The sequence below is a fragment of the Phacochoerus africanus genome, chromosome 2 (assembly GCF_016906955.1).
Source record: "Phacochoerus africanus isolate WHEZ1 chromosome 2, ROS_Pafr_v1, whole genome shotgun sequence".
Lineage (NCBI taxonomy): Eukaryota > Metazoa > Chordata > Mammalia > Artiodactyla > Suidae > Phacochoerus > Phacochoerus africanus.
The window spans coordinates 129,756,181-129,781,307 of NC_062545.1; the positions used below are offsets into that span (position 1 = coordinate 129,756,181).

Consider the following 25,127-nt stretch of genomic DNA (forward strand, 5'->3'; position numbering starts at 1 on the left):
ATATCTGCCTCCTCCTATCTGCATCCTGGCTCCCAAAGGATGAAGCTATACCCTTGGGTTCCTCAGAGGGCCCCCTGGGATCCCCTATCATTGGTTCCTCTGACAGAGGCACACCCTTCTCCAAAGCCAAAGGATCAGGTATTCTGTGGCTCGGGTGACAAACCTGCTGTCAGGTTACAGATATTGTTTCCTGAAAGACCACACTACAGTGTCAGTGGAGACTCAGGCTTCCTGCAGCACCTGCTCTCACCTAGCTATCCCACACAAGGTGAGAATAAGCAGTACTCGCCTCTAGTACCAGCGCTCACCTGGAAACATGGCTCTGAGCCTCTGGCCCCTGCTGCTGCTGCTGCTGTTATCCTGGGCAGGTGAGAGGAACATCGAGCAGGGCTGGGGAGGAAGGGGATGGCTGCAGCAAAGAGACTTCAGAATGCAGAGATTAACTGGTTAGAGAAAAGACAAAGGGGTGAGGAAGAGGGGCAGAGACTGGCACTAAGGAGAAAACAAGTGTTAAGAAAGCAGGCCAGACTTGCACCTTTGCTGAAAGGGATTCAGCTCACCAACTCCTTCACCTCATCTTTACATCCAGCTAGAGACTGAGCTCCAGGGCAGGGCTAACTTTTGGTTCTAGGCTTTTCCTCTTCAGTGGTCTCCCCTTTCTCTCCTTACAGTGACTCTGGTTCCCACTGGGCCTCAGTCCCTGGACTCTGGTCTCTTCCTCCTGAAGTCATTTTTCTCCGCTCTGGACCAGGCTCCCCAGAGGTCCCTCAGGCGCTCACGGTTCTCTGCATTCCTGGCCAACATTTCTTCTTCCTTTGAGCCTGGGAGAATGGGGGAGGGACCAGTGGGAGAGCCCCCACCTCTCCAGCCCCCTGCCCTCCGGCTCCATGATTTCTTAGTGACACTGAGAGGCAGCCCAGACTGGGAGCCAATGCTAGGGTTGCTGGGGGATGTGCTGGCACTGCTGGGACAGGAACAGACACCCCGGGACTTCCTAGGGCACCAGGCGGGTGTGCTGGGTGGACTTGCAGAGGTGCTACTGGGAGCCTTAGTTCCTGGGGGGCCCCCTACCCCTACCCGGCCCCCATGTACCCGTGATGGGCCCTCTGACTGTGTTCTGACAGCTGACTGGTTGCCTTCTCTGCTGCTGTTGTTAGAAGGCACACGCTGGCAGACCCTGGTGCAGGTGCAGCCCGATATAGACCTCACCAATGCCACAGGCCTTGATGGGAGGGAGCCAGCCCCCCATCTTTTGCAGGGTCTGTTGAGTTTGCTCACCCCAGTAGGGGAACTGGGCTCTGAGGAGGCTCTTTGGGGAGGTCTGCTGCGCACAGTGGGGGCCCCACTCTATGCTACCTTCCAGGAAGGGCTGCTCCGTGTCACTCACTCACTGCAGGATGAGGTCTTTTCCGTTCTGGGGCAACCAGAGCCTGATGCCAATGGGCAGTGCCAGGGAGGTGAGTGCTGCTGGGTCCGGGGCTGGGCTGTGGCAGGGCAAGAATGAATGAGACTAGGGTAGTCCTCTTCCTTACTCTTTCCTTCCTAGGCAACCTTCAGCAGCTGCTCTTGTGGTAAGTAACAGGAGAGGAGTTCTGAGGGGTTGGGCCTGGGAAGTCATCAGCCTCCAAAAGAGAAGACGAAGCTGGAGGGAGGGGTGTCGTTTAGTGGTTTTAGACTGTGATTATCCGGGTTGGTGTCCCAGCTCTACCTCTTCCTAGCTGTGTGACCTTGGGCAGGTTACAGTCTCATTCTATGCCTCAATTTCCCCACTTATAAAATAAATATAATATTAGTTACTGCAGAGGTTTTGTAGGGGATTAAGGGAGTTGATACTGTATGTGTAAACCACTCGGAATTATGCTTGGTACTTAGTGCTTGATAAATGTTAACTAATAAAGTTGGGGTATGGAAAGAAAGGGCAAGATTGGATTTCTCCACCACTTACTATTTCAGTACAACTGTGCCAGAGCACAGGTGGACAGATTCAGTTGCTGGGCAGATTTGCTGATATGAGGCCAACCAAGAGTTGTGTTTAAGTTACCTAAAGTGTATGCAGAAAGGAGAAAGAAGGGAACCAGGTGGACAGAAGGAACACCAGCTGGGCTGCTCATAGGTGATTTTGTACCTTTGTGGGACAGATCTCTTTCCCTTTCACCTGCAACCCAGCATTTAAACAATACCAATACTTATAAGGACCTCACTTTTGGAAAAGCCTGTGTTTGCCACCGGCCTCCCCGAGGCCCCACCCAATATACCGTGGGCTCTGGGCCAAGACAAGAATTTTTAACTTGAGAAAATGTAAACTGACAAGACACTGCCTGCTCCTCCCTCTGCACCCAGGGGCATCCGGCACAACCTTTCCTGGGATGTCCAGGCGCTGGGCTTTCTGTCTGGATCACCACCCCCACCCCCAGCCCTCCTCCACTGCTTGAGCACAGGTGTGCCTCTGCCCAGGACTTCCCAGCCCTCAGCCCACATCAGCCCTCGCCAACGGCGGGCCATCTCTGTGGAGGCCCTCTGTGAGAACCACTCAGCCCCAGCACCACCCTACAGCATCTCCAACTTCTCCATCCACTTGCTCTGCCAGCATGCCAAGCCTACCACCCCGCAACCCCCTCCTAGCACTGCTGCCATCTGCCAGACAGCTGTGTGGTATGCAGTCTCATGGGTACCAGGTGCCCAAGGCTGGCTCCAGGCCTGCCACGACCAGTTTCCCGATCAGTTCCTAGAGGCCATCTGTGGCAACCTCTCCTTCTCTACCCTGTTGGGCCCCAACCGCCGCCTGATAAAGCGGCTCTGTGCTGGCCTGCTTCCACCCCCCACCAGCTGCCCTGAAGGCCTTCCCCCTGTCCCTGTCACCCCAGAGATCTTCTGGGGCTGCTTCTTGGAGAACGAGACTCTATGGGCCGAGCGGCTGTGTGGGGAGGCCAGTCTGCAGGCTGTGCCCCCCAGCAATCAGGCTTGGGTTCAGCATGTGTGCCAGGGGCCCACCCCAGATGTCACTGCCTCCCCACCCTGCCACACTGGACCTTGTGGGGAGCGCTGCCCAGATGGAGGCAGCTTCCTGATGATGGTCTGTGCCAATGACACCATGTACGAGGCCCTGGTACCCTTCTGGCCTTGGCTAGCAGGCCAGTGCAGGATAAGTCGTGGGGGCAATGATACTTGCTTCCTGGAGGGGTTACTGGGTCCTCTTCTGCCCTCTCTACCACCACTGGGACCATCTCCACTCTGCCTGGCCCCGGGCCCCTTCCTGCTCGGCATGCTGTCACAACTACCACGCTGTCAGTCCTCCATGCCGGCCCTTGCCCACTCCACACGCCTACACTATTTCCTGCGCCTGCTGGCCTTCCTCCTGGGTCCAGGCACCGGAGGGAATGAGGCCCAGGGGATGCTGGGTCAGGCCCTGATGCTCTCCAGTCTCCCAGACAACTGCTCCTTCTGGGATGCCTTCCGCCCAGAAGGCCGGCACAGTGTGCTACGGACAGTCGGGGAGTACCTGGAACAGGAGGAGCAGCCGACCCCACTGGACTTCGACCCCACTGCCAGCTCCAGCTCTGATTTAAGCAAGATGGAGCTGCTGGCCTGCTTCAGTGTAAGTGGTCTGCTAAGGTGAAAGCTCCTGGAACAGAGAGAAGGGCCTCCATGGGAATTCTCTAATTTATTCTTGAGAAGCAGTAGTACAGTGCAGTGGCTTAAGCCTGCAGCTCTGGACTTACACAGGCTTGGGATCATATCTTAGTTCTATGATCAACCCTGGACAAGTTTTTAACCTCTCTGAGCAATGTTTTTGTCATCTTTAAACAAATGGTGGAGGATAATAGTGCCACTCTTTTAGGGTGGCTGTAAGGATTACATCGATAATACATGCTGTAGGCTTAGCATTAGTATGTGATATATAAACATGCAATACATATTACCTCATTATTCTTTTCTTTTCTTTTTTTCTTTTTTAATTTTTTTTTGTCTTTTCGCCTTTTCTAGGGCCGCTCCTGCGACATATGGAGGTTCCCAGGCTAGGGGTCTAATCAGAGCTGTAGCCACCAGCCTACACCAGAGCCACAGCAACGCCAGGTCCGATTGCACCTGCAATGTACACCACAGCTCACAGCAATGCCAGATCCTCAACCCACTGAGCAAGGCCAGGGATCGAACCTGCAACCTCATGGTTCCTAGTTGGATTCGTTAACCACTGCGCCATGACGGGAACTCCAGTTACCTCATTATTCTTTCTGACGCTTTGATTCTCCCCCTTTCTGTGTCCAGAAAGTGAGGGGATCAACTTAGAGAGCTCTAATTCTATCCCTAGATAGTGAAAATTAGAAGCTGGCAAAATGTAGAGAGATAAGACAGAAAGGAGAAAAATTCAGGGTGACTGCAAATCAGAAGAGTTGGGTTCTAGGTTCAACTCTGCCGCAAGTGTGGTGTTAGGCAAATAATTTAATTTGGTTTTCCTGGGCTTCCGTTTCTTCTCTCTAGAGTGAAGGGGCTAGAATATGTGAACACCATAGTTCATTCTTTGAGTTCCTGTTATATGTAAGACACTTTACTAGGTTCCCTAGGGCATATAAAGTTTCTTTACTCTGTGTTAAGGTCCACCTTTCTCGAGTCCTGGGTCCAGTGAAATGTAATAATTTGGTTCCTATCTACAAGTATTATTGAGCCAGCTATGGGCCTGGCATGGGAAGGGCTATAAGAGAATTTAGAGACAAGGCCCCTGACCTAAAGATGTTTAAGATCTGAGGAGACACTAGCTAGCTTTGGATGAAGGATAAACATCCTAGCAAGTGGAGCTGGAAACTGGGGAAGCTGCAGGGGGGGCAGAGGTGGCAGCTCTCCTAACATCTTTTCTGTTTCTCCACCAGCCTGTGCTGTGGGATCTGCTCCAGAGGGAGAAGAGTGTTTGGGCCCTGCAAATTCTAGTGCAGGTAACAGATGGGGGTGGGATGGGTATGTGGGTGGACTGGCTGACAGCTGTGGCCTGAAGTCGTTGCCCAGGAAAGCTGTAACTACCATGACCTTCTACTCCCAGGCATATCTACACATGCCACCAGAAAACCTCCAGCAGGTAGTGCTTTCAGCAGAGAGGGAGGCTGCTCAGGGCTTCCTGACGCTCATGCACCGTTCCTGGGCCCAGCTGCAGGTGGGCATGGAAGGAGACGGGAACAAGGGTGGCAGGGGAGAGCTAAAAATCAAGAACACTTGGAACCCAGTGGGCAGAGGGCTCATCCAGCAGAAGGAGGAACTCAGAGGATAGGATAGTGGGCCTCTCCAGAGCTGGCATCCATTCCTGTGTCGTCACAGGTGCCACCATCTGAGGAGCAGGCCTTGGGTCGCCTGACAGCTTTGCTGCTCCAGCGGTACCCGCGCCTCACCTCCCAGCTCTTCATTGACCTGTCACCGCTCATCCCCTTCTTGGCTGTCTCCGACCTGATGCGCTTCCCACCATCCCTTTTGGCCAATGACAGTGTGTAAGGGCCCCATACTCTCCCCCTAATCCTGTCAGGATCAGATCAACCCCACCCACCTGGAGCAGCCCCTTCTATTAAAACTGGGGAGTCTCCTTCCTGCCCAGGACAGCAGGGCTGCACAGAGCTAGGGCACAACAGTTCGGAACAGGGTCTAGGGGTAAGACCTGTTATTCTCCCCAGCCTGGCTGCCATCCGGGATTACAGTCCTGGAATGAGGCCTGAACAGAAGGAGGCTCTGGCAAAGCGGCTACTGGCCCCTGAGCTCTTCGGGGAGGTGCCTGCCTGGCCCCAAGAGCTGCTTTGGGCAGTGTTGCCCTTGCTTCCCCATCTCCCTCTGGAGAATTTTCTGCAGCTCAGCCCTCATCAGGTAGGAGAATGATCATTTATTGGACTAGCCTGTTTTCTGCTGGATAAGGTGGGAGTCTGCAGCATGTCTCCTAGTGAGCCCCTCCCCGTAAATGCCCCACACTGATCCCCAACATGAGCTGACCCTCCCCATCTCAGATCCAGGCCCTGGGAGATAGCTGGCCAGCAGCAGGTCTCGGGCCAGGACATGCCCGACATGTGCTGCGTAGCCTGGTGAACCAGAGTGTCCACGATGGAGAGGAACAGGTGCGCAGGTGAGTGGTTGTGGGATCATTGGTAAAGGCCAGAGAGAGAGAGGCAGGTATAGCTGCCAACATGGATTGGAGTCCTGGGAAGGAAGGGGCAAGAGAGTAGGCAGTGGTGCATGGCAGTGTGGAGCTCCAGCAGCGAGGCCCATCTGTGGCATCCACGTTTCCTAGTCCAGTGATCAGAGTGTTTGCTCTACGTACCCCCATAGTCCCTGCTTCAGTCCCAGCCTCAGTGACCACATGAAGGCCAGCTTCCTACCCTCCTCAGGCTGGGTCCCCTCGCCTGTTTCCTGAGCCCTGAGGAGCTTCAGAGCCTGGCACCCTTGAATGATCCAATGGGACCTATAGAACGGGGGCTGTTGGAATGTGCGGCCAATGGGACCCTCAGCCCACAAGGACGGGTGAGCCCCTTGGCAAAGGCCTACAAGGCTCCAGGCTTTCCCTGGGGTGGGGGGTGGGGTGGTCTGTGTGGAGGACTAGCCCAGTCATCTCCGTCCAGCTTGAGCACAGTGGTGTCAGTCCTCATTCTGCCTCAGCCACCTTCATTCCTTACTTCCCATCTTATCCATTTCCACCTCCTCCTGACTCTGCTCCATCTGGTCTATGACGTCTCAAACATACCCTTGATTGATGTCTTGAGCCCAGTCTGCTCCCGTCCCATCCTTGGTTCCAAGCCAGCACCCAGATCCTGGGAAATCCAGATGTGGGATTAGAGAGGATGCTTAAGGTTCACCTCTCTTCTTTCCAGCCCCAAACCTTCTTTGGTTTCAGGTAGCATATGAACTTCTGGGGGTGTTGCGCTCATCTGGAGGAGCTGTGCTGAGCCCCAGGGAGCTTCGAGTTTGGGCCCCTCTCTTCCCTCAGCTGGGCCTCCGCTTCCTACAGGAGCTGTCAGAGCCCCAGCTCAGAGCCATGCTTCCTGCCCTTCAAGGAACCAGTGTCACACCCGCCCAGGTGGGCCTGTCTCACACTCTGGCTTCCACCCCCCACCCCTGGCACCTCGGGAGAATTACATTCAGGGACACCATCAGCGCCCCCCATCCCAAAACCTCCCTTTACTCTGTCCCAAGGAGGATGCCTTCTTCCCCTTTCCTCAGATGAAGAGCCTAGGGCCAGGCTGGTCACTGGGGTGGTAGAGAGGGAGCTTGGAAGTTTGGGAGGGCAGGCAGGACCTCCTTGGGACCTGGCTGCCAAGACCTGAGAGCTGTTGTTTCCTGTTCCATCCTATCTTAGGCTGTCCTACTGCTGGGACGGCTCCTCCCTAGGCATGATGTGAGTAGCAGCCACTTCTCAGCATTCCCCCAAGCTCTCCGCCCCTCTCTTTCCTGGCTCCTACATCTGACCCTTCTCCCCTCACAGCTCCCCTTACACCTACTGCCTTGCTGTACTAGACAGTCCTCTTCCCTACCACCTGGCCCATCTTCTCCAGGCCTCTTGTCTCTCTTGCTCCCCAGCTGTCCCTGGAGGAATTCTGCTCCTTGCACCCTCTGCTTCCAGGCCTCAGCTCCCAGACACTCCAGGCCATCCCTAGGCAAGTTCTGGTTGGGGCCTGTTCCTGCCTGGCCCCTGAACTCTCACGCCTCTCAGCCTGCCAGACCGTGGCGCTGCTGCAGACCTTTCGGGTAGGAGAGCAGCAGGGATGATGGACAATGGGGATGGGGGCTCTGGCTGAGGGGGAAGCCCTCTCCCCTACGGCCAGGGAATGCCCCCCAAAACTTCCTCACTTTTACACACACACACACACACACACACAGCCAATTCTTATACAGGTGAAAGATGGAGTTAAAAACATGGGTGCAACAGGTGCGGGTGCAGCTGTGTGTATCCCTGGTCAGGTACGTGTGGTTTCTCCCAACTAAGCTCCTTTTCATGTCTCAGGACGGTCTCACTGGGCTGCTGCTGCCCCCCATTCTCTCGCTGCCCTGGCCCTGAGAGTCCAAGTTAACTCTGTGCCCTCCAGAACATTAGCAGCTCTCCCCACATGTGGCTGCAGGACAGCATGGCTCAGCTTTCAGATAGAAATGAAGGCTCAGAGAGACAAAGGGGGTTTGGTTGGTTCATCAGGTGCCTAAATAGCCACAACAAAACCACAGCCACCTTTACTGTGAGGGCTCTTAAGTGTTCCCTGCTAGAGTGGCACATGCCATTCCACCCTTCTCCTAGTTTTGGTCCCTTCCTGCTCCCATGGTTCCACTTCTTCTCTGAGGCCTGAGCCCAGACATCCTTTCACCAATCACTCCACTGCTGCCCACTCCCTAGCAGCCTATCCCCACCACCTGGCCAGACTGCCTGCTCCCCCTGCTCCCAATAAAGCTGCTGCACCTGGACTCTGCTGCTCTCCTGGCTGACCGACGGCGCTACCGGGAGCTGCCCTGGTCTGAGCAGCAGGTAATTCTCCCCATCACCCCAGGACTCCCTTCTCTTGAAATTTTCCACCTCCCTTACCCAGTCTTTGGCTCTGATTAGGCACCTTATCCCTAGCATCCCTTATGATATGACTTGCTTTGCTCTTTCTTTCTCTCTCCTCCCTATTCCTCCATTTCTTCCCCTCTCCCCACCTCAGAGAGGAGTGGGCAATTGGGAGATCAAGAGGCTGGTGGGATCCAGAGGGTGGAGAAGCAGTATTGGGTCCAAGGCATCTCAGGTCTTTGGGCAATCTTTCTGCTGGGAATCGGCTCTTTTTTCTTTCTCTTGTAGGCACAGTTTCTCTGGAAGAAGATGCAGGTACCCACTAACATGACCCTCAGGAATCTACAGTGAGTAACTTGCATTGAGCTGTGAGTTTAATTCAGCTAACATTTTTTGAGTGTTTACCATGTGCCAGGCACCCTGTGATAGGCAGGGGAAGGGGTATGAGAAGGAATGATGACCCTCAGCTTGTGGGTCTTCTCCTAGCTCCTCTTCCCCTGGCCTTCCTGCCCTTCTGTAGCACAACACCTGACTGGATCTAAGGGATTCAGAAGACCTGTGTTCAGGTCCTACCCTATTCAAGATTTTGGGCAAGTCATTTAACCTCTCTAAGCTTCAATTTTTCCTTCTGTAGAATAAGAATTAAAATGGTACCTACCTTGGCATTCCCGTTGTGGCTCAGTGGAAATGAACCCAACTAGTATCCATGAGGATGCGGGTTCCACCCCTGGCTCTGCTCAGTGGGTTAAGGATCTGGCGTTGCCAAGAGCTGTGATGTAGGTTGCAGATGTGGCTTGCATCTGGTGTTGCTGCGGCGTAGGCTGGCCACTACAGCTCCGATTTGACCTCTAGCCTGGGAACCTCCGTATGCTCAGATGTGGCCCTAAAAAGACAACAAAACAAAACAAAAAAAGCAAAGAGCCATGGACTTCAGAATCTGAGGTCCACGCTCTAGTCAGACTTTACCACATTTCTAGTAGAATGACATTGGGAATGTCACGACTTCTGTAAATGTTTATTTTCTTCTCTGATAAACAGTGATGATTTGTGGGGAGCCAAGGGGAATATCTTTGGGAGAACATTTCTCAAGCTATAAATGACCATAAAGGAATGTCTGTACTTGTGTTGGGAATGTTGATATCACGGAGCAGACAGGTGTGGCATGTGGTGCGTGAGCATCTTCCCACTCACACACCTGCAGGGCTCTGGGTACTCTGGCAGGGGGCATGTCCTGTGAATTTCTGCAGCAGATCAGCTCGATGGCAGACTTCCTTGAAGTGGTGCACATGGTCTACCAGCTGCCCACTGGGGTTCGAGGGAGCCTGGTGAGAGGGGTGCTTGGGTATTACTGGGAACAGGGAGGCAGGGACCCTGGGTCCTGAACCCAGCTTCCATGCTCAGCTGTTCTGAACCCGCTTCCCTACACTTTGCCACAGAGGACCTGTATCTGGGCAGAGCTCCAGCGGAGGATGGCAATGCCGGAGCCAGAGCTGGCAGCTCTGGGGCCAGAACTGAGTGGTCTGGACACCAAGCTACTCCTGGACTTACCGTAAGGCTACACCTGGAGATACTGGCTTCTCAGAAGGCTCAACCTTGGGTAGAAGATCTGCCCTTAGGAAATGCTCCAGAGGTGGTGTTTTTGTGCCTGGTGGTTTCCCTGACATCAGTTAGAGCCTAAAGAAAGGGTTTTATTCAAAGTTGCTCTCTGTATGGGCTGGCTTCCTGAACATGGCCCCAGCATGGGACCACTGACGGTGGCAACACTGTAATGTTGCCAAGCAATCTTTGTATAACCTATGCCATCCTTATATTCTATAGGTCTTTCCACAGGTTTGGCTCTTTGCTACTTGGCTCAGTTCCAGACCTGGCAACCCTAGGTCTGTTACTTCTGATTTTTTCAGAAAAAGCGCTTAAAAAAAAAAAAAAGCCATTCAAATCTGTTTAAATATATTGGTTCTTGGAAATAATTTAGAATCCCAAAGTCCTGGGGGAGGTGGGAGATTCCAGACTATGAGTTAGCAGACTCAACTTCCTCATTTGTGGACAAGGGATAAGAAAATATCTCTCTTAAAAACCTCTCAGGTTTTGGTGTTCCCCCTGGTGATTCAGCTGGTTAAGAACCCAACTAGTATCCATGAGGATGCAGGTTCGATCACTGGCCTCGCTCCGTGGGCTAAGGATCTGGCATGCTGCAAGTGCAGTGTAGGTCACAAATGTGGCTTGGATCTGGCATTGCTGTGGCTGTGGTGTAGGCACACAGGACAATGCCAGATCTTTAACTGGATGAGCCACCAGGAAACTCCTGGGGCTGTTTAGTATCAGTTCCTATCCAGGGCCCCAGGGCTTGGTCTGGTGTTACCTCTTGTCTGGGAAACGTGGCATCCTGTGGTCCCCCTGTTGTCATATTGTTATAGGATCCGGTTGATTGACAGACTCTCCAATGAGTCCATCATGCTGGTGGTAGAGCTGGTACGAGGCACTCCAGAGCAGCTGTTGGCACTGACCCCACTCCACCGGGCAGCCCTGGCAGAGAGGGCACTACAAAACTTGGTAAGAGTCTCCCCCCCGCCGCCAACTCAGAACTGTGGCCTGGGCAATCAATTCTCATCCCTCAGACAATGCTCTCTGTCCTCTAGGCCCAGATCTGGACTTTTGTTGCCAAACAGGTTTTTGTTTACAAGGCTCTACCCACAAGATCCACCTCTGGGTTCTATTCTTTGACAGTCTGCTTCAGGTTTCTTGTCCATAGCCCTTGGAGTATAAGAAATTCCTTGGATTCTACTTCTCAGTCTTTCTTCCTGCTCCAGTTTGGGTTCCTTGTTTAGAAAAGTGGGAGTTCCCATGGTTTCTCAGTGGTAACAAACCCGACTAATGTCTGTGAGGATGTGGGTTCGGGAGTTCCCATCGTAGGGCAGCGGAAACAAATCCGACTAGGAACCATGAGGTTGCAGGTTCGATCCATGGCCTCAATCAGTGGGTTAAGGATCCGGCATTGGTGTGAGCTGTGGTGTAGGTCACAGACGTGGTTCAGATCCTGCATTGCTGTGGCTGTGGTGTAGGCCAGCAGCTGTAGCTCCGATTCGACCCCTAGCCTGGGAACCTCCACAGGCCTTGGGTGTGGCCCTAAAAAGCAAAAAAAAAAAAAAAAAAAAGGATACGGGGCCTCATTCTGGGGTGAAGGATCTGGTGTTGTGGTGGGTGTGGCATAGGCTGGCAGCTGCAGCTCTGATTCAGCCCCTAGCCTGAGAACTTCCATATGCTGCAGGTGCAGCCCTAAAAAGCAAAACAAAAGGAAAGAAAAGTGGTAAGCAATGGTAAGCAATGAATTCCATAGGGTCTTGAGTTAGGAGCTGGAGGGAGGCAAGGTTAAAGGTCTTGGTATCTTGATCGGATTCTGGTCCTCTGGGTTAGTGGTGCATTGTCCCATCTCCAGGCTCCAAAGGAGACAATAGTCTCAAGGGAAGTGCTGGAGACATTGGGCCCCTTGGTTGGATTCCTGGGGACAGAGAGCACACGACGGATCCCCCTGCAGATCCTGCTGGCCCATCTCAGTCAGCTCCAGGGCTTCTGCTTAGGGGAGCTATTTGCCACAGAGCTGGGAGAGCTGCTGTTGCAGGAGCCTCTTCTTGGGTATGGACCTTTGGGAACTTGGGATTCTAACTCATCCTACACCCACCCTCTCAACCAGCCTGTCAGTGACAGCCCATTCAATATACTTGAGGTCCTTGGAGCCCTGAGTCCCCAGCCCCAGCCTGCCCTCTTCCCACTTCCCTTTCCTCACAGTTCCCTCAGCATCCCAGCCCCTGACTTTCTTTCTGTCCCTCAGGAAACCAGAGCTATGGAGCCAGGATGAAATAGAGCAAGCAGGACGCCTAGTATTCACCTTGTCCACTGAGGCTATTTCCTTGGTTCCCAGGGTGAGGTGAAGGAACAAGGGAGGGAATAAGAGCAGAGAAGGGACTGGTGAACTGGTACTGGGGAGCCAAGGCCAAGGAGGTTGAGGGCAAAAGGTGTGAAGCCTGAATCTGGGAGAGACTGCTAAAAAGAGAGAGGACTTTGGAATTATGGCTGTGGTCACTGGCCTGACCTGCCCGGCTCTCCCCACTCTCCCTCTACCCTTCCACCTAGGAGGCCTTGAGCCCAGAGACCCTGGAGCGGCTCCTAGAGAAGCAGCAGAGCTGGGAGCGGAGCAGAGCTGGGCAACTGTGTGCAGGGCCAAGGCTTGCTCCCAAGAAAGCAGCCCTGGTAGCTGGTGTTGTGCGGCCCACTGCAGTGAATCTCCCAGGTGAAACACCCAAATGCTCACACATCAGGGTATATAGGAAGGAACATCCAGTGACGCAGGTAGATGTGACCCCCTTCCAGCAGATTTGTACAACTTCTCTCTTTTCTTTTTACTCTCTCTTGGCCATGCTTGCAGCATGCAGAAGTTCCTGGACCAGGGATTGAACCTGTGCCACAGCAGCTACCTGAGCCTCAGCAGTGACAATGCCAGATCTTTAATCAGCTGAGCCACCAGAGAACTTCTGGGCTGGGGTTTTCTAATCTGTAGAGCACAGGGGTGTGTAGGATGATCTTCAAGGCATCCTAGTTCTAGGGTTCTATAGCTCTGGGAATTTATGTCTTTACTTTTTTTTTTGTCCTTCTTGGGCTGCACCAGCAGCATATGGAGGTTCCCAGGCTAGGGGTCCAAGCAGAGCTATAGCTGCTGGCCACAGCCACAGCAATGCCAGATCTGAGCTGTGCCTGTGACTTACTCCACAGCTCACGGCAACACCGGATCTTTAACCCACAGAGCAAGGCCAAGGATCAAACCCGTGTTCTCATGGATACTAGTCGGGCTCCTTAACCACTGAGCCACAATGAAAACTCCATACATTTTTCTTCCAGGACTCCCCTTTCCCTCCTCTTTTATCCCTGTAACAGGTGACGCAGCTCTAAGCTTGGCCAAGAGTGGAGCTCTCTGCTGGGAAGATGCTTAGGTTGTAGGAAGGAGACACTGTGGAACTCTGGACCTGTGTTCTAATCTAGATCTGTCATTTAATCCCTGGGCAACCTCCTCGGTCTTCCATCCACAAATGAGGGTCACTTGTACTGATATCATTGAGTCCTATAAATCTCACACTGTAGTAATCCCTTGACCCATACTGCCCACATTGCCCTGTCCTTCAAGGGTTAGAGGGGTCATTCCATCTATAGATATCTCTCTGGGCATGCGTTAATACTATACTGACCTCTGGCCCTGCCTTCCCTCTTCAGAACCTGTGCCAAATTGTGCAGATATACGGGGAACATTCCCTTCAGCCTGGTCTTCCACCCAGATTGCAGAGATGGAGCTCTCAGACTTTGAGGACTGCCTAGCACTATTTGCAGGAGACCCAGGACTTGGGCCTGAGGAACTACGGGCTGCGATGCGCAAAGCAAAACAGGTTAGTGATGGAGAGGCTAACTGTGGTTGGAGGTGGAATGCCATAAGGAAGTTGGTTGGTGTCAGATGCAAGGGAATAGATAGCTGGGTGAGAAGTGGAGGTAACAGAAGATAAAAGAAAGGGTTACAGCATTTGGATCCTGAAAAGGAAGTCAGAGGGGATGAATACTGAAGAAAGGAAGCTGGTGCATGGGTAGAGGGACTAGAGAAGTGACTTCAAAAATTTTAGTGTGTATCACAATCCTCTGGGGAGCAGGGGTTTTTTGTTTGTTTGGTTTTTTTGTTTTGTTTTGTTTTGTTTTTTTGGTTTTTAGGGCTGCACCCTCAGCATATGGAAGTTCCCAGCTAGGCATCCAACCAGAGCTACAGCTGCCAGCCTTCGCCACAGTCACAGCAAGGGAGAAAGTTTTTAAAATGCTTATTCGAGGAGTTCCTGGTGGCTTAGTGGGTAAAGGATCTGGTGTTGTCACTGCTGTGGCTCTGGTTATAGCTGTGGCGTGGCTTGATCCCTGGCCTTGGAATTTCCACATGCCCTGGCATGGGCATAAATAAATAAATAAAATGTTTATTTGAGGATCCTCTGCTAGACTCACTGAAGAAGTGTCTCTGAGGATGGGGTCTGGGTATCTGCATCTTCATAGTCATCCTCCACCTTGATAAGTCTGGTGCACATGAAAATTTAGAACTCATAGACTAGAGTTTGCTATTCTTCTCTACTGAGACTTGAGCCTTTTACTAACACCTTAGTCAGAGGCATCTTAATCCAAACCTCTCATTTTGCAGTTGAAGAAACTAAAGACCCAGAGAAGGCAAATGATTTGCATAGAGTTACACAGCTAAGGTCAGAGGCAAGACTAAGACTTGGCACTCTGACTCCTAGTTCAATGCTTTGCCTGCCATTCACACTGTTCCTCTCTTTCTCTAGCTGTGGGGTCCCCCCAGGGGATTCCATCCTGAGCAGATCCTGCAACTGGGTCGGCTCTTAATAGGTCTAGGAGAGCGGGAACTACAGGAGCTTGTCCTGGTGGACTGGGGAGTGCTGAGCACCCTGGGGCAGATAGATGGCTGGAGCTCTGTCCAGGTAACATCTTCCATCCCACTCATCCCACAGATTCAGACCTCTGGGACATCTAAAGCCCAAGGAGGTTTTTTCTGTGACCCTGTGTGGTCATTCTTTCTCTTTTCCTATTACCCCATACTAGTAGCCTTATGAACTCTGTGATTTACTTCCTCTGGGGCCCTGAACACATAATACAATACTTCCTCCTGCCTCTTTCCCCTTTGGCCTCCTCTTTTTCCATCTTTTTTTTTTTTTTTTTTTTTGATTCTCTACCTTCCCCATGGCTATTGGCTCCTCAGGTCTTAATAATAAAAGAATATAGTCCAGTAGCACTTATCTCTCCCCTAATCAGGTCCCTATCCATGAATTCCCTATGACTTCTCTCCTTATCCTGTGGCCTCCTCCCCCAACCCCCAGCTTCGAGTTGTGGTCTCCAGTTTCCTGCGGCAGAGTGGCCGGCATGTGAGTCACCTGGACTTCCTCCACCTGACTGCACTGGGCTACACACTCTGTGGACTTCGGCCAGAGGAGCTGCAGCATATCAGCAGTTGGGAGTTTAGGTCACCTGTGGGGGGGTGTGTGTGGGTGGTGGGGCTGAGGGAAAGGTGGGCTGTTTGGGGAGGGAAGGATCATGCAGGAATGGTCCCATGGTGTAAGGGACCTCACTCAAAGCCATCTTATGACCTCAGACCCTGTTGCTGTGGCTGAATCTTTCTCCCTTTCTTCCCACTCTTCCACAGCCAAGCGGCTCTCTTCCTGGGCAACCTGCGTCTCCCGTGTTCTGAGGAGCAACTGGAGGTTCTGGCCCAACTTCTTGTGCTGCCCGGTGGTTTTGGCCCAATCAGTAACTGGGGGCCTGAGATCTTCACTGAAATTGGCACAATAGCAGGTAGGAAGACTGGGCCATTGCTGGTGCTAGGTGCCAGCGGTTGATTTCCATACCCTGGATGGACTGGGTGGAGGACTGTTCTGGAATTCTTAAGGTGGGAATCTGAGAAAGCATTTAGGGAAGAGGTTGGAGATGTATTGGGGAAGATCTATGCTAGGATAATTTGGGAATAGTTGGAGATCTGTAGGTTTGAAGAGAAGGGAAAAGGCCAGTTTAAGATATTGTTTGGATGCTCACCCCACTTGCTTCAACAGCTGGAATTCCAGACCTGGCTCTTTCAGCATTGCTGCGAGGACAAATCCAGGGCCTTACTCCTCTTGCCATTTCTGTCATCCCTGCTCCTAAATTTGCTGTAAGTACTGATGAGTGGGGTCTGGGTGACCACAAGAGAGCTGGACCCAACAAAGTGTGCAATGGCTAGACCAATTCCTGCTTTCACTCCCAGGTGGTGTTCAGCCCCACCCAGCTATCTAGTCTAACCAGCGTTCAGGCTGTGGCTGTCACTCCTGAGCAAATGGCCTTTCTGAGTCCTGAGCAGCGACGAGCAGTTGCATGGGCTCAATATGAGGGGAAGGAGAGCCCAGAACAGCAGGGTGAGTTCCCAGTGGCACAGCTTAGCCCCCAACTCCTGACCCAGAATCTGAACCCTAATGTGATACTGGTTGGCTCACAGAACCTTTCAGGGAAATCCTGGAGTGAAGGGGTCTAGAGGCATACAGTTTCCAAGGCTCCTGGGGAACAGAGTTGTGATATTCCTTCCATTCTCTGTCTCATTACAGGTCGAAGCACATCCTGGGGTCTCCAGGACTGGTCACAACCCTCCTGGGCCCTGGCACTGACCATCTGCTTTCTTGGCAACCTGTTATGAGCCTGTCTCTACAGTTAAAGAGAGATTCTTGGGAAAGACATTTTAAGTAATGAATAAAGTACAAATGGAAGTGCATTCTAATTATCCTCAGGAAGCTGAGGAGGAAAGTGGGTAAAATGCTAATGCTTTCCACCCACCTGAGAATCAGTGTTCCTGGCACACCATAGCTGGTATCTCTCTATCGTAAATAACCCCACTGGCTTTTTTCCCCTGGAGACTATGTCTTCTTCACCCCTCCATTAGAAATAACACAGACAGCTAGAGCATGGCAAGGAGTCTTTACTAGGACAGAGGGAGTGAGGGGGAAAGGGACACCCAGGGCAAGGAGAATGGGCCATGACTAGAATGGCAGAGGTCCTGGGAGTCATCTGCTGGGGATGGAATTTAATGCTTGTTGGGGAGAGGTGGAGGGATGCGGATATCCTGGCCTCGCTCCAGACGCCGTTCGCAGTCAATCAAGTAGTTTACTCCATCGATGACCAGCTGCACCAGCTCCACCTGAAGGACCCTCATCCTTGATTTCTGCCTCCCACAGCCTGAGTTTCTTTAGCACTGATTTGCCTGCCCTTGGAACTCATTTCCAACTTCCTCCCCACTTAACCTGAATTTCATTTCAGATTATATTACATTCCTGAGACTCACTCACTGTCATTTCAACCCCACCACAGACCCATCCCTAATCCCTAAAGATCTCACCTCAGACTTGCCCAGTCGGTCCAAATTAGAGATGTCAAAGATGCTGCCTGTGGCAGCTGTGTCCACTCCTCCAGTACCACGCTTTTGGAGTCTCAGGTTCTCTAGGATCTTTGGGAAGCGGCTATCCTAGAGGAGAGATAGAGATTGGGGGGGCAGGATCAAGAGGGGCAGACACTGGTCCTACCTGAGAGGCTGGAGCCTGCTCAGAGCTCATTCCCCTGACTCTTTAGCCCCAATGTCTGCTCCTTTCCAAAGTGCCCACTTCCTCCCACCCCTCTCTACCCCCACATCCCCTTTACTTTGCTTAGCAGGGGTAGCTTGATGTGCACTCCTGCCCGAAGTCCAGTGCCCAGGTTAGATGGACAGGTCAGGATGTATCCCAAACGCTCATTCCACATGAACTCCCAGCCACGCTCTTGGATCAGCCGTTCCACCTGAGTTCACAAAAGCTCCATCAGTGAAGTTAGGGATTATGTGAACCCTTCCTTAGATAGACCCACAGGAATTCTAGAAATATGTCTAGAACCAGAAACGGGATGTTGAAAGAATGATATTGCTTTTATGTTTTGTTTTTATTTTTTGTAGGAAATGGCTTGGTATTATGCATACAAGGTAATTTTGATGTCGGAAATCCCTAAAGATAAGATTGTGGAAGAAAAGAGACTTGAGGGAATGATGCATTAAGGATGATTTAGAGAAATGAACGGAGGTGGTGAACTGAGAAAGGATCGATTATTCAATAAGTTCTGCATGCACTGACATCTTTGCTAGTGAGTCTAGAGCTTGGAAGGGTTCTTTCAGCCAGAAAATAAGAGTAATGAGGGAGTAGGCTTTGCAACAGGAAGAAGCAAGAGAGCCTCAGCTGTGGAAAGAACACATGAGAGAGAGAGAGAGAAAGGTGAAAATGGAGAGGAGCCCATGGGAGAGGAGTGTGGGAAGTCTCTTCCCTGTTTTGGTTTCACTTAAGCACTCTAATTATGAAGATGAATATTAAGGTTGAAGAGACTGGAGATCTGCCAGAGTGAGGGACATGAAGACCACTACCTAACCAGAGCAAGGGGGTACCACGGCATAGGGGGATATGGTACATGCCAAACAAGGGGAACTTTCCATCTAGAATAATAATGGAAGCTAACACTTAGTGAATGCTTACTATGGGCCACACACTTTGCATGCATTATCTCGGTCCCCACAACCTAAGCTGTAGGAAGTCTTATTATCCCAATTTTTATTTTTTTGTCTTTTTTTTTTGCCTTTTCTAGGGCAGCTTTCCGCAGCATATGGAGGTTCCCAGGCTAGGGGTCTAATCGGAGCTGTAGCCGCTGGCCTACACCAGAGCCACAGCAGAGCAGGATCTGAGCCTCGTCCGCGACCTACACCACAGCTCAGGCAATGCCAGATCTTTAACCCACTGAGCAAGGCCAGAGATTGAACCCGCAACCTCATGGTTCCTAGTTGGATTCATTAACCACTGTGCTGATGACGGGAACTCCTATCCCAATTTTACAGATGAGAATACTGAAGCATATCATTTAAAAAGTATTCCTTTACCCACTTACAGTCAGAATGTTATCTATTACATGCTAATAATAATAGAAACTTCCCAGCTAGATCTAAAAGAGGAGCTCTCTTTACAAGTTCAAAATAGAACTGTATAGGAGTTCCCTGGTGATGTAGCAGGTTAAGGATCTGGTGTTATCACTGCAGCGGCCTGGGACGCTGCTGTGGCATGGGTTCCATCCCTGGCCTGGGAACTTCCACATGCTGTGGGTGCAGCCAAAAACAAACAAACAAAAAATAGAACTGTATATGTGAGAACATGAAGTAAGGATTTGGTTTATGGGGATTTCTAATCTAGAGTTGAATATGTAGACCAAATTCATGTATAATTGAGGAGTCAGTTCAACCCCTCATGTAGAGCCAAATTCTGGAACTTAGGCCATTCCATCTTCCACCTTCCTTGGTTTCCCTCTCACTCTCAGCTTAATATCTAGACATGATACTTTAGCAGGAATTATAGAATCCAGGAATTAAGGCATACCTTGGCTCAGAACTGGACGGTTACATTAGAACCACGAACATACCAATCTCTCACTCTTTATCCTGGCTTAAATCTTTTCCTTATTTGTGCACACTCTCTCCAACCATTGCCTTCCATTTTATTTATTCCTTCTTTACATTATCTGGCAACAACTTTATTAACTTCCTTGGACTTTAGATTCCTGACATTCTCTCTTCCTACTCTTAGAGTGACCATATATATGCTGGTTTTCCCTAGACAGTTCTGATTTATACCTGTTGCCCTAGGGTGATTGGTGGGGATCCCTTTCACTATCAAAAGTGCCCTGAGTTGGTTGACAAGTTATCTGGTCAGTCTGCCTATTCTAGTCTTCTTTTTTTCTTCAAGTCCTCCCACCTAATTCCCTTATACATCCTTCTCCAACCTCTTTGAGGCCTCGGCAGAATCTTTCAAACACTTTCTTCATGTTGCCACCCTTCTCCATAGAGATGACCCGTGTATGATCCTCCTCATTCACCCAGATCAAGAAGCTCTTCTCATTGTTGTGCCTGAAGGCAGGAGAGAGGGAGGGACAGCAATCAAGAGGCAGGGCAAGAATGGGGGGGGGGGAAATAGAGGGGAAAAAAAGGGCACTTCTAAGGGCAAAGGGACAAAAGAGGTAAGGTAAGCCTTATACCAGATTCCACGAGCATCTGGCCAGTCTCGAGCCATTCCTGCTGCAGTCAACAATGGGGACACAGGCTTATCAAACAGGAAGTGGTCCTAAGAAGAGGAAAGAGACTTGGGTTAAGAATCCTCATAGTTGGAGTTCCTGTTGTGGCTCATCAGGTTAAGGATCTGGTGTGGTATGGCTTGGTCAGGTGTTGCTGTGGTCATGGCATAGGCCCCAGCTGCAGCTCCGATTCAGCCTTAGCCTGGGAATGTCCATATGCCACAGGTGCAGCCATAAAAAGAAAAAAAAAAAAGCCCTCATAGTAGCCACTGGGCTCCTCAAAGCCGATCTACCTCATCTGGCCCAGTCTCCCCTGATTCTTCTTTCCACCTGCCCATCCCACCAATTAAGGCCCCTCACATCAATAAGTTGCTGCTGTTCAGCCTCTGTCATCTCACTGAGCCGATAGTAGCGTCCAGCCAGGTCACCCTTCAGGCCACTCAGGGCATCCACCACAACACGTTCCACCTCTCGTCGCTCTGCCCGAGTGCAGGCTGGAGGCAGGCTGAGTCCCCGGATACTTCGGCCAGTTCTGACTCTCGAGGACAACACATACCTCTCATCAAAGAAGCCAGAACGGATCTGGGGAGTAAGAAAAATTAATATAAGCCACAGAAACACAGTGGATGGGAGCTGAGGGTCTTAGGGGAGGAGAGACTTTAAGGACAAGAGGGTTCCTCATTGCCTGTGTTGAAAGGAGAAGCCCATGGGGCAAGTGCTCCAACTGAAGGGGCATTTTGAACCCTCTCAAATTGCCCACCTTAGGGTACAGCCATTCTCATCTGCCCTCTCCTTTCCACATCTGCTGTTCCTTAACATACAATTCTTTCCCCACAGTGAGACTAAAAGCTCAGCAGTATAATGACTATGAGTCAGGGAATAATTATGGCTGAAGGGATTGGAGAAACAGAATATTATACATAAGTAAGGCAATGCAAATCAAGAAGTGGAATATTTGACCCACCTTGCTGGCATCTAGGTCAGTGGTATGTTTCATCGTCCGGGGGTCATATCCATTATGTCGCTCTTGGATCACAGGGTCAAACAGCTCAGCAAATACCTAAGGGGGAGTTAAAAGGGAGAGGATGGTTAAGGAGAGGCCATCTCTTCCCAGGCCTTAGTTGTAGATTGATTTCACTGGGTCAGAAAACATGAGTATGGACAATCCATTCTTAAGGGAAAGTGAGGAGTCTTTATGGGGAAGGAGCTGGGATTACTGGGAGGATGAGTTGGATCACCAGGGAAACTCTGGGGTCCCCCTACCTCATAGGTCTCCTCATCTCCTGCTACCATGCCCACAGTCTTGATGAAGGGGTGGCCGGGGTTGTCCACGCCAGTCTGGATACACTGATCTAGCGTCCAACCAGTGGGTGTGGTCTTGTCGCAGAGCCGGGCATAGACTGCTGGGGTCAGGTGACTGGCCATGCAGTTGTTGTGCTTTCGGAGGTCTGGGTACTCAGCGCTAGGGAGGGGGTACCCAGTAACCATGGAGGGAGGGCACAAGGGGCCTAGACCCAGTGCAGTCAGCTGGGAGCATGTCTGGCTTTTCTCCTTGGGAGGAGGGGAGATTAGAGGGAGGCTAAACCTTGATAATCTCATTATGGACTTTCAGGATCTATTCTTTCCCAACAGTTCTAGCTTCCTCTGGCTGGAGGGCTCAGTGCTCCCAGATCTGTTCAGTTCTTTCCTCCCCAGGACACAACATTAGGGATGGGGGAGGGGAAAGACTAAGGAGGGGAATTCAGGAAACGCGAGAGAACAGCAGGAAAGGAGATGGAGGAGAGCAGAAAGGATAGTTCCCGGTCTCTCAATTAGGGATTTGGTCAGAGTGGGTGCAGCCAGAACTCGAAAGGCCAGAGCTGGCCTTGGGGGCAGGGACTGCGGGGTCCCAAGTCCCCAGGAATGCTTTCGCCTTAAGGTTTTGGCCTCCACCCCCACACCACTGAGGTTTCCAGACTGCACAGCGCCACTCCAGAGCCCCTGTGATTATAGCCCTTCTCTGTCTATTGCCCAGGTCCTCATCTCCATCCCCATTCTGCCCCCTCCCCGCACCTAGGCGCCTGAAACACAGATACCTCGGGGGATACAGCCTCCGTCGTTCACTGGCGGCTCGAATAGGTTCCGGGCGGAGCAGAAACCCAGCGGCTAGAGACCCAGCTCCAGCCAAAGCGAGGAGCCTGAGCCCCGGGCGGGCAGACAGCAGACGAGAGAAGGGACCAGCCATGGTTTGAGGGTCCAGCTACGGAATCTCGGAGCAGGAGCTGGCTCAAGGCAGACACCGGGAGGGAGGATGCAAACAGGCAGACTGAGAGCCGGAATTGGGTGTGAGGCTGAAGCCGAGATGGGGGGCTGGAGCGAAGTCTGCAGCAGGAGTGGAAGACGATACCGACCTGACTGCAGGAGAGGCGCAATGAGCTAGCGGCAGGCGGGCGGAGGAGAGGGAGGCTAGAGCTGCAGTCTCCAGGGGTGGGGCTCATGTAGGCCCCGCCTTCCCGCCTGCCACCGCGCTAGGTGCGCGGAGGCAGAGGTAGACACCACCTACCAGGTAGATAAGGGGCACTGGGAATTTGCACTTTTAGTTTGGGGAATGGGCCCACCTGAGATGAGGCCGTCCAGATTTCAGCACCAAGTAGAGGACAGCACCCAAGGGGACCTATGAAACCCGAACACCCTTCCCCTAAGCCTCTCGATTTAATCAGAAACACGATTTGTCACCCTGTGGGTATAAAAGGGTGTCGTTGCTCAAACTCTTCTCGCTTGTCAGCCTGCCCCAGCCACTTCTCAATCTTCCCAGGGGAGGTGGCCTCCAGGAAACCTTAGAATAAACACAAATACCAGAGGAAGACGGAGAAAAGCACACAGGTTCGGAGAAAGACACCCGGTGGCTCAAGGTCACCTTTCCCTTAGAACCAGGAAGAGGACCAAGGCTCCTTCTTGTCGCACCTGTGCTCTCCTTACAAGGTTGTGTAAAGATTCCCTGAGAGAAATCAGGGAAACGTAAATCCCGTCTATGCTGTGTTCCCCACCCCCACCCTGACCCCAAGTCTGAAGCCCTGCTATGTCCTGCCTCCATTCCTCATGATCCCCTACTTTTTTCCCTTCTGTACCCCCCTCCCCACCTCCTACTTCACCTTTGATTGTTTACTTCTCAGCGTCTTTTCCGGGCTGGTACCTGTTTGCTGCTCACAGGACACCTGAGTATTCTCAGCAAGCTTGCTTACCTGTTGGTGGTGCTGGGTGTGGGCTGGAGTTGGGCAGGGAATTCTGTTTCCTCTTCCTCCTCTCCCATCTCCCTCCTCTATATAGCTCCTAGTTCCTGGGCCAAAGGGGAGTGTAAGGTGAAGTAAGGGTGTGGTGAAATGACAAGGTGTAGGAATGGAACAGGCTGGCACAGGTCTCCAGCCACCACATACGTTTCTTCTCTTGGCTCTCTAATGTGGTTGAATCCAGAGTGTAAGGGGGAGTGGTGTTCAAGGGCATATGCCTTCCTCCTGGTCACCTCTCATCTTTCTCCTCAAAAGGTGCATATTCAGATTTAGAGGGCTTTGTTCCCCTATCTTCAAGTGTGATGTGGGTGTGACTTGACCTTTGCCCAGGTAGGAAGGAGAATGAATGCTGGAGCAGAAATAGTGATGTTGGGGGAGTTCCCAATGTGGTGCGGTGGGAACAAATCCAAGTAGTATCCGTGAAGATGCGGGTTTGATCTCTGGCCTCATTCAGTGGGTCAGGGATTCAGCGTTGCCATGAGCTGTGATGTGAGTCACAGACGTGGCTTGGATCCCGTGTTGCTATGGCTGTGGTGTAGGCTGGCAGCTGCAGCTCTGATTTCATCCCTAGCCTGAGAACTTCCATATTCCATGGGTGTGGCCCTAAAAAGAAAAAGAAAAAGAAAAAGAAGAAAGAAATAGAGGTGTTGGTTTCAGTATGGAGGGTCAGTTAAGGTGAGGTAGGCATGGTGGCATTTGTTATCTCAGTGTACCCACAAAGCAGTAGGATACTTGGAAATCTTAAGGGAGGATATTTGACAAGAAGAAATTTTCTTCACATTGTCCTCCGGCCTCAGGGATGAGACCCCACTCTACCCCTACACTTTCATTCCACTCTTTCTTCTCAGGCTTCCTTTATATTCCTTTCCCTGCCTCCCTGGTTTGTGGCTATCCTTGAAAGCCAATCACCTCTCTTCTGGGTCCATCAGTTCCTTCTTCTGTTAAGAGAGCAATTATCAGAGACTAGGTGGAGCTATGTGGTTGTGTTACCTGAAAACCAAGTTCATATTTTGGTGGGTGTCAAGCCAATAGACATAACCAAGCCAAGGTTTCAGAGAAGGAAGGATTTATTACTTGTAGCAAGTAAGGAGATCACTGGGCATCTCTCCCAAAGCACTGTCTCCCTGAACAGCGAAACTGGAGAAGTTTTAAAGGGGCTTGAGCAGAGGAGAATTCAGCATAGAATGGGGGCAAAGGTCAACAGAGTCCTAGCTTTAGTTGATAGAAGTCAAGAGGGTTTGATCCCTGGCCTCACTGTTCAGTGGGTTAAGGATCAGGCGTTGCCAGGACCTGTGATGTAGGTCGCAGATGTGGCTTGGATCTGACATTGCTGTAGCTGTAGTGTAGGCCAGGAGCTACAGCTCCTATTCAATTCCTAGCCTGAGAACCTCCATATGTCTCAGGTGCGGCAAAGCCAAAAAAAAAAAAGAAAAAAAGAAGTCAAGAGGGTCAACATCCATCATTCCATCATTAGTTTTTGCAGAACTCAAATGTATTATTACATGTATCCCTAGAGGCGGAACTAGGACTCTGCTATATCACTGCATTACTGTTTGACTGCCTTTTCTCCATTCCTGCATCCCTTCGTTCCATTAATTACTAGGACCTATTCAAGGGCAAGCTTTGAGACCAGGCTTAGATCACAAAATGACTTAGACTAAAATAGGTTCTCTTATGTCAAGAAAGCCATTCCT

At 51.4% G+C, this 25,127-nt stretch overlaps 2 protein-coding genes across 9 annotated transcripts; one reads left to right on the forward strand and one right to left on the reverse strand.

The window, feature by feature from the left end:
• Nucleotides 1-316: 316 nt before the first annotated feature.
• Nucleotides 317-16,764, forward strand: STRC (stereocilin). The gene is made up of 29 exons (XM_047766506.1): nt 317-368; nt 672-1,457; nt 1,547-1,571; nt 2,341-3,595; nt 4,866-4,928; nt 5,033-5,143; nt 5,305-5,471; nt 5,652-5,838; nt 5,976-6,091; nt 6,354-6,486; nt 6,857-7,039; nt 7,319-7,357; nt 7,540-7,707; nt 7,855-7,920; nt 8,348-8,473; nt 8,783-8,841; nt 9,696-9,819; nt 9,931-10,043; nt 10,909-11,044; nt 11,928-12,124; nt 12,321-12,411; nt 12,623-12,779; nt 13,754-13,923; nt 14,848-15,003; nt 15,400-15,542; nt 15,723-15,871; nt 16,126-16,223; nt 16,317-16,464; nt 16,651-16,764. The coding sequence occupies exons 1-29, from the start codon at nt 317-319 to the stop codon at nt 16,737-16,739; spliced, it is 5,307 nt and encodes a 1,768-aa protein (XP_047622462.1). The 3' UTR covers nt 16,740-16,764.
• A 234-nt stretch (nt 16,765-16,998) lies between these two features.
• On the reverse strand, nt 16,999-23,671 carry LOC125119487 (creatine kinase U-type, mitochondrial). Of its 8 annotated transcripts, none has more exons than XM_047766514.1 (11): nt 23,389-23,472; nt 22,883-22,982; nt 22,243-22,557; nt 21,431-21,629; nt 21,132-21,227; nt 20,528-20,749; nt 20,132-20,217; nt 19,880-20,003; nt 17,735-17,869; nt 17,436-17,561; nt 16,999-17,237 (listed from the first exon to the last, which is right to left on the reverse strand). In XM_047766514.1, exons 3-11 carry the CDS (start codon nt 22,389-22,391, stop codon nt 17,124-17,126), a joined length of 1,251 nt encoding a protein of 416 aa, XP_047622470.1. In that variant the 5' UTR covers nt 22,392-22,557; nt 22,883-22,982; nt 23,389-23,472; the 3' UTR covers nt 16,999-17,123. The 8 variants fall into 8 exon arrangements, with proteins under 8 accessions (XP_047622470.1, XP_047622467.1, XP_047622466.1 ...); XM_047766511.1 differs by having other exon boundaries at nt 22,243-22,561; XM_047766510.1 differs by lacking the exon at nt 23,389-23,472 and adding an exon at nt 23,299-23,382 and having other exon boundaries at nt 22,243-22,561.
• Between the last annotated feature and the right edge of the window lie 1,456 nt (nt 23,672-25,127).

Bases quoted from the DNA above. Each gene is read 5' to 3' on its own strand.
- STRC (XM_047766506.1), top strand. From the start codon at position 317: ATGGCTCTGAGCCTCTGGCCCCTGCTGCTGCTGCTGCTGTTATCCTGG. The intron at 5,839-5,975 runs GTAGGAGAATGA...TCCCCATCTCAG, and splicing joins TGCAGCTCAGCCCTCATCAG to ATCCAGGCCCTGGGAGATAG. The intron at 15,004-15,399 runs GTAACATCTTCC...CCCAACCCCCAG, and splicing joins ATGGCTGGAGCTCTGTCCAG to CTTCGAGTTGTGGTCTCCAG.
- LOC125119487 (XM_047766507.1), bottom strand. From the start codon at position 22,391: ATGGCTGGTCCCTTCTCTCGTCTGCTGTCTGCCCGCCCGGGGCTCAGG. The intron at 21,228-21,430 runs GTAGGGGGACCC...ACTCCCCCTTAG, and splicing joins GAGATGAGGAGACCTATGAG to GTATTTGCTGAGCTGTTTGA. The intron at 17,562-17,734 runs GTAAAGGGGATG...TCTCTCCTCTAG, and splicing joins AGCTACCCCTGCTAAGCAAA to GATAGCCGCTTCCCAAAGAT.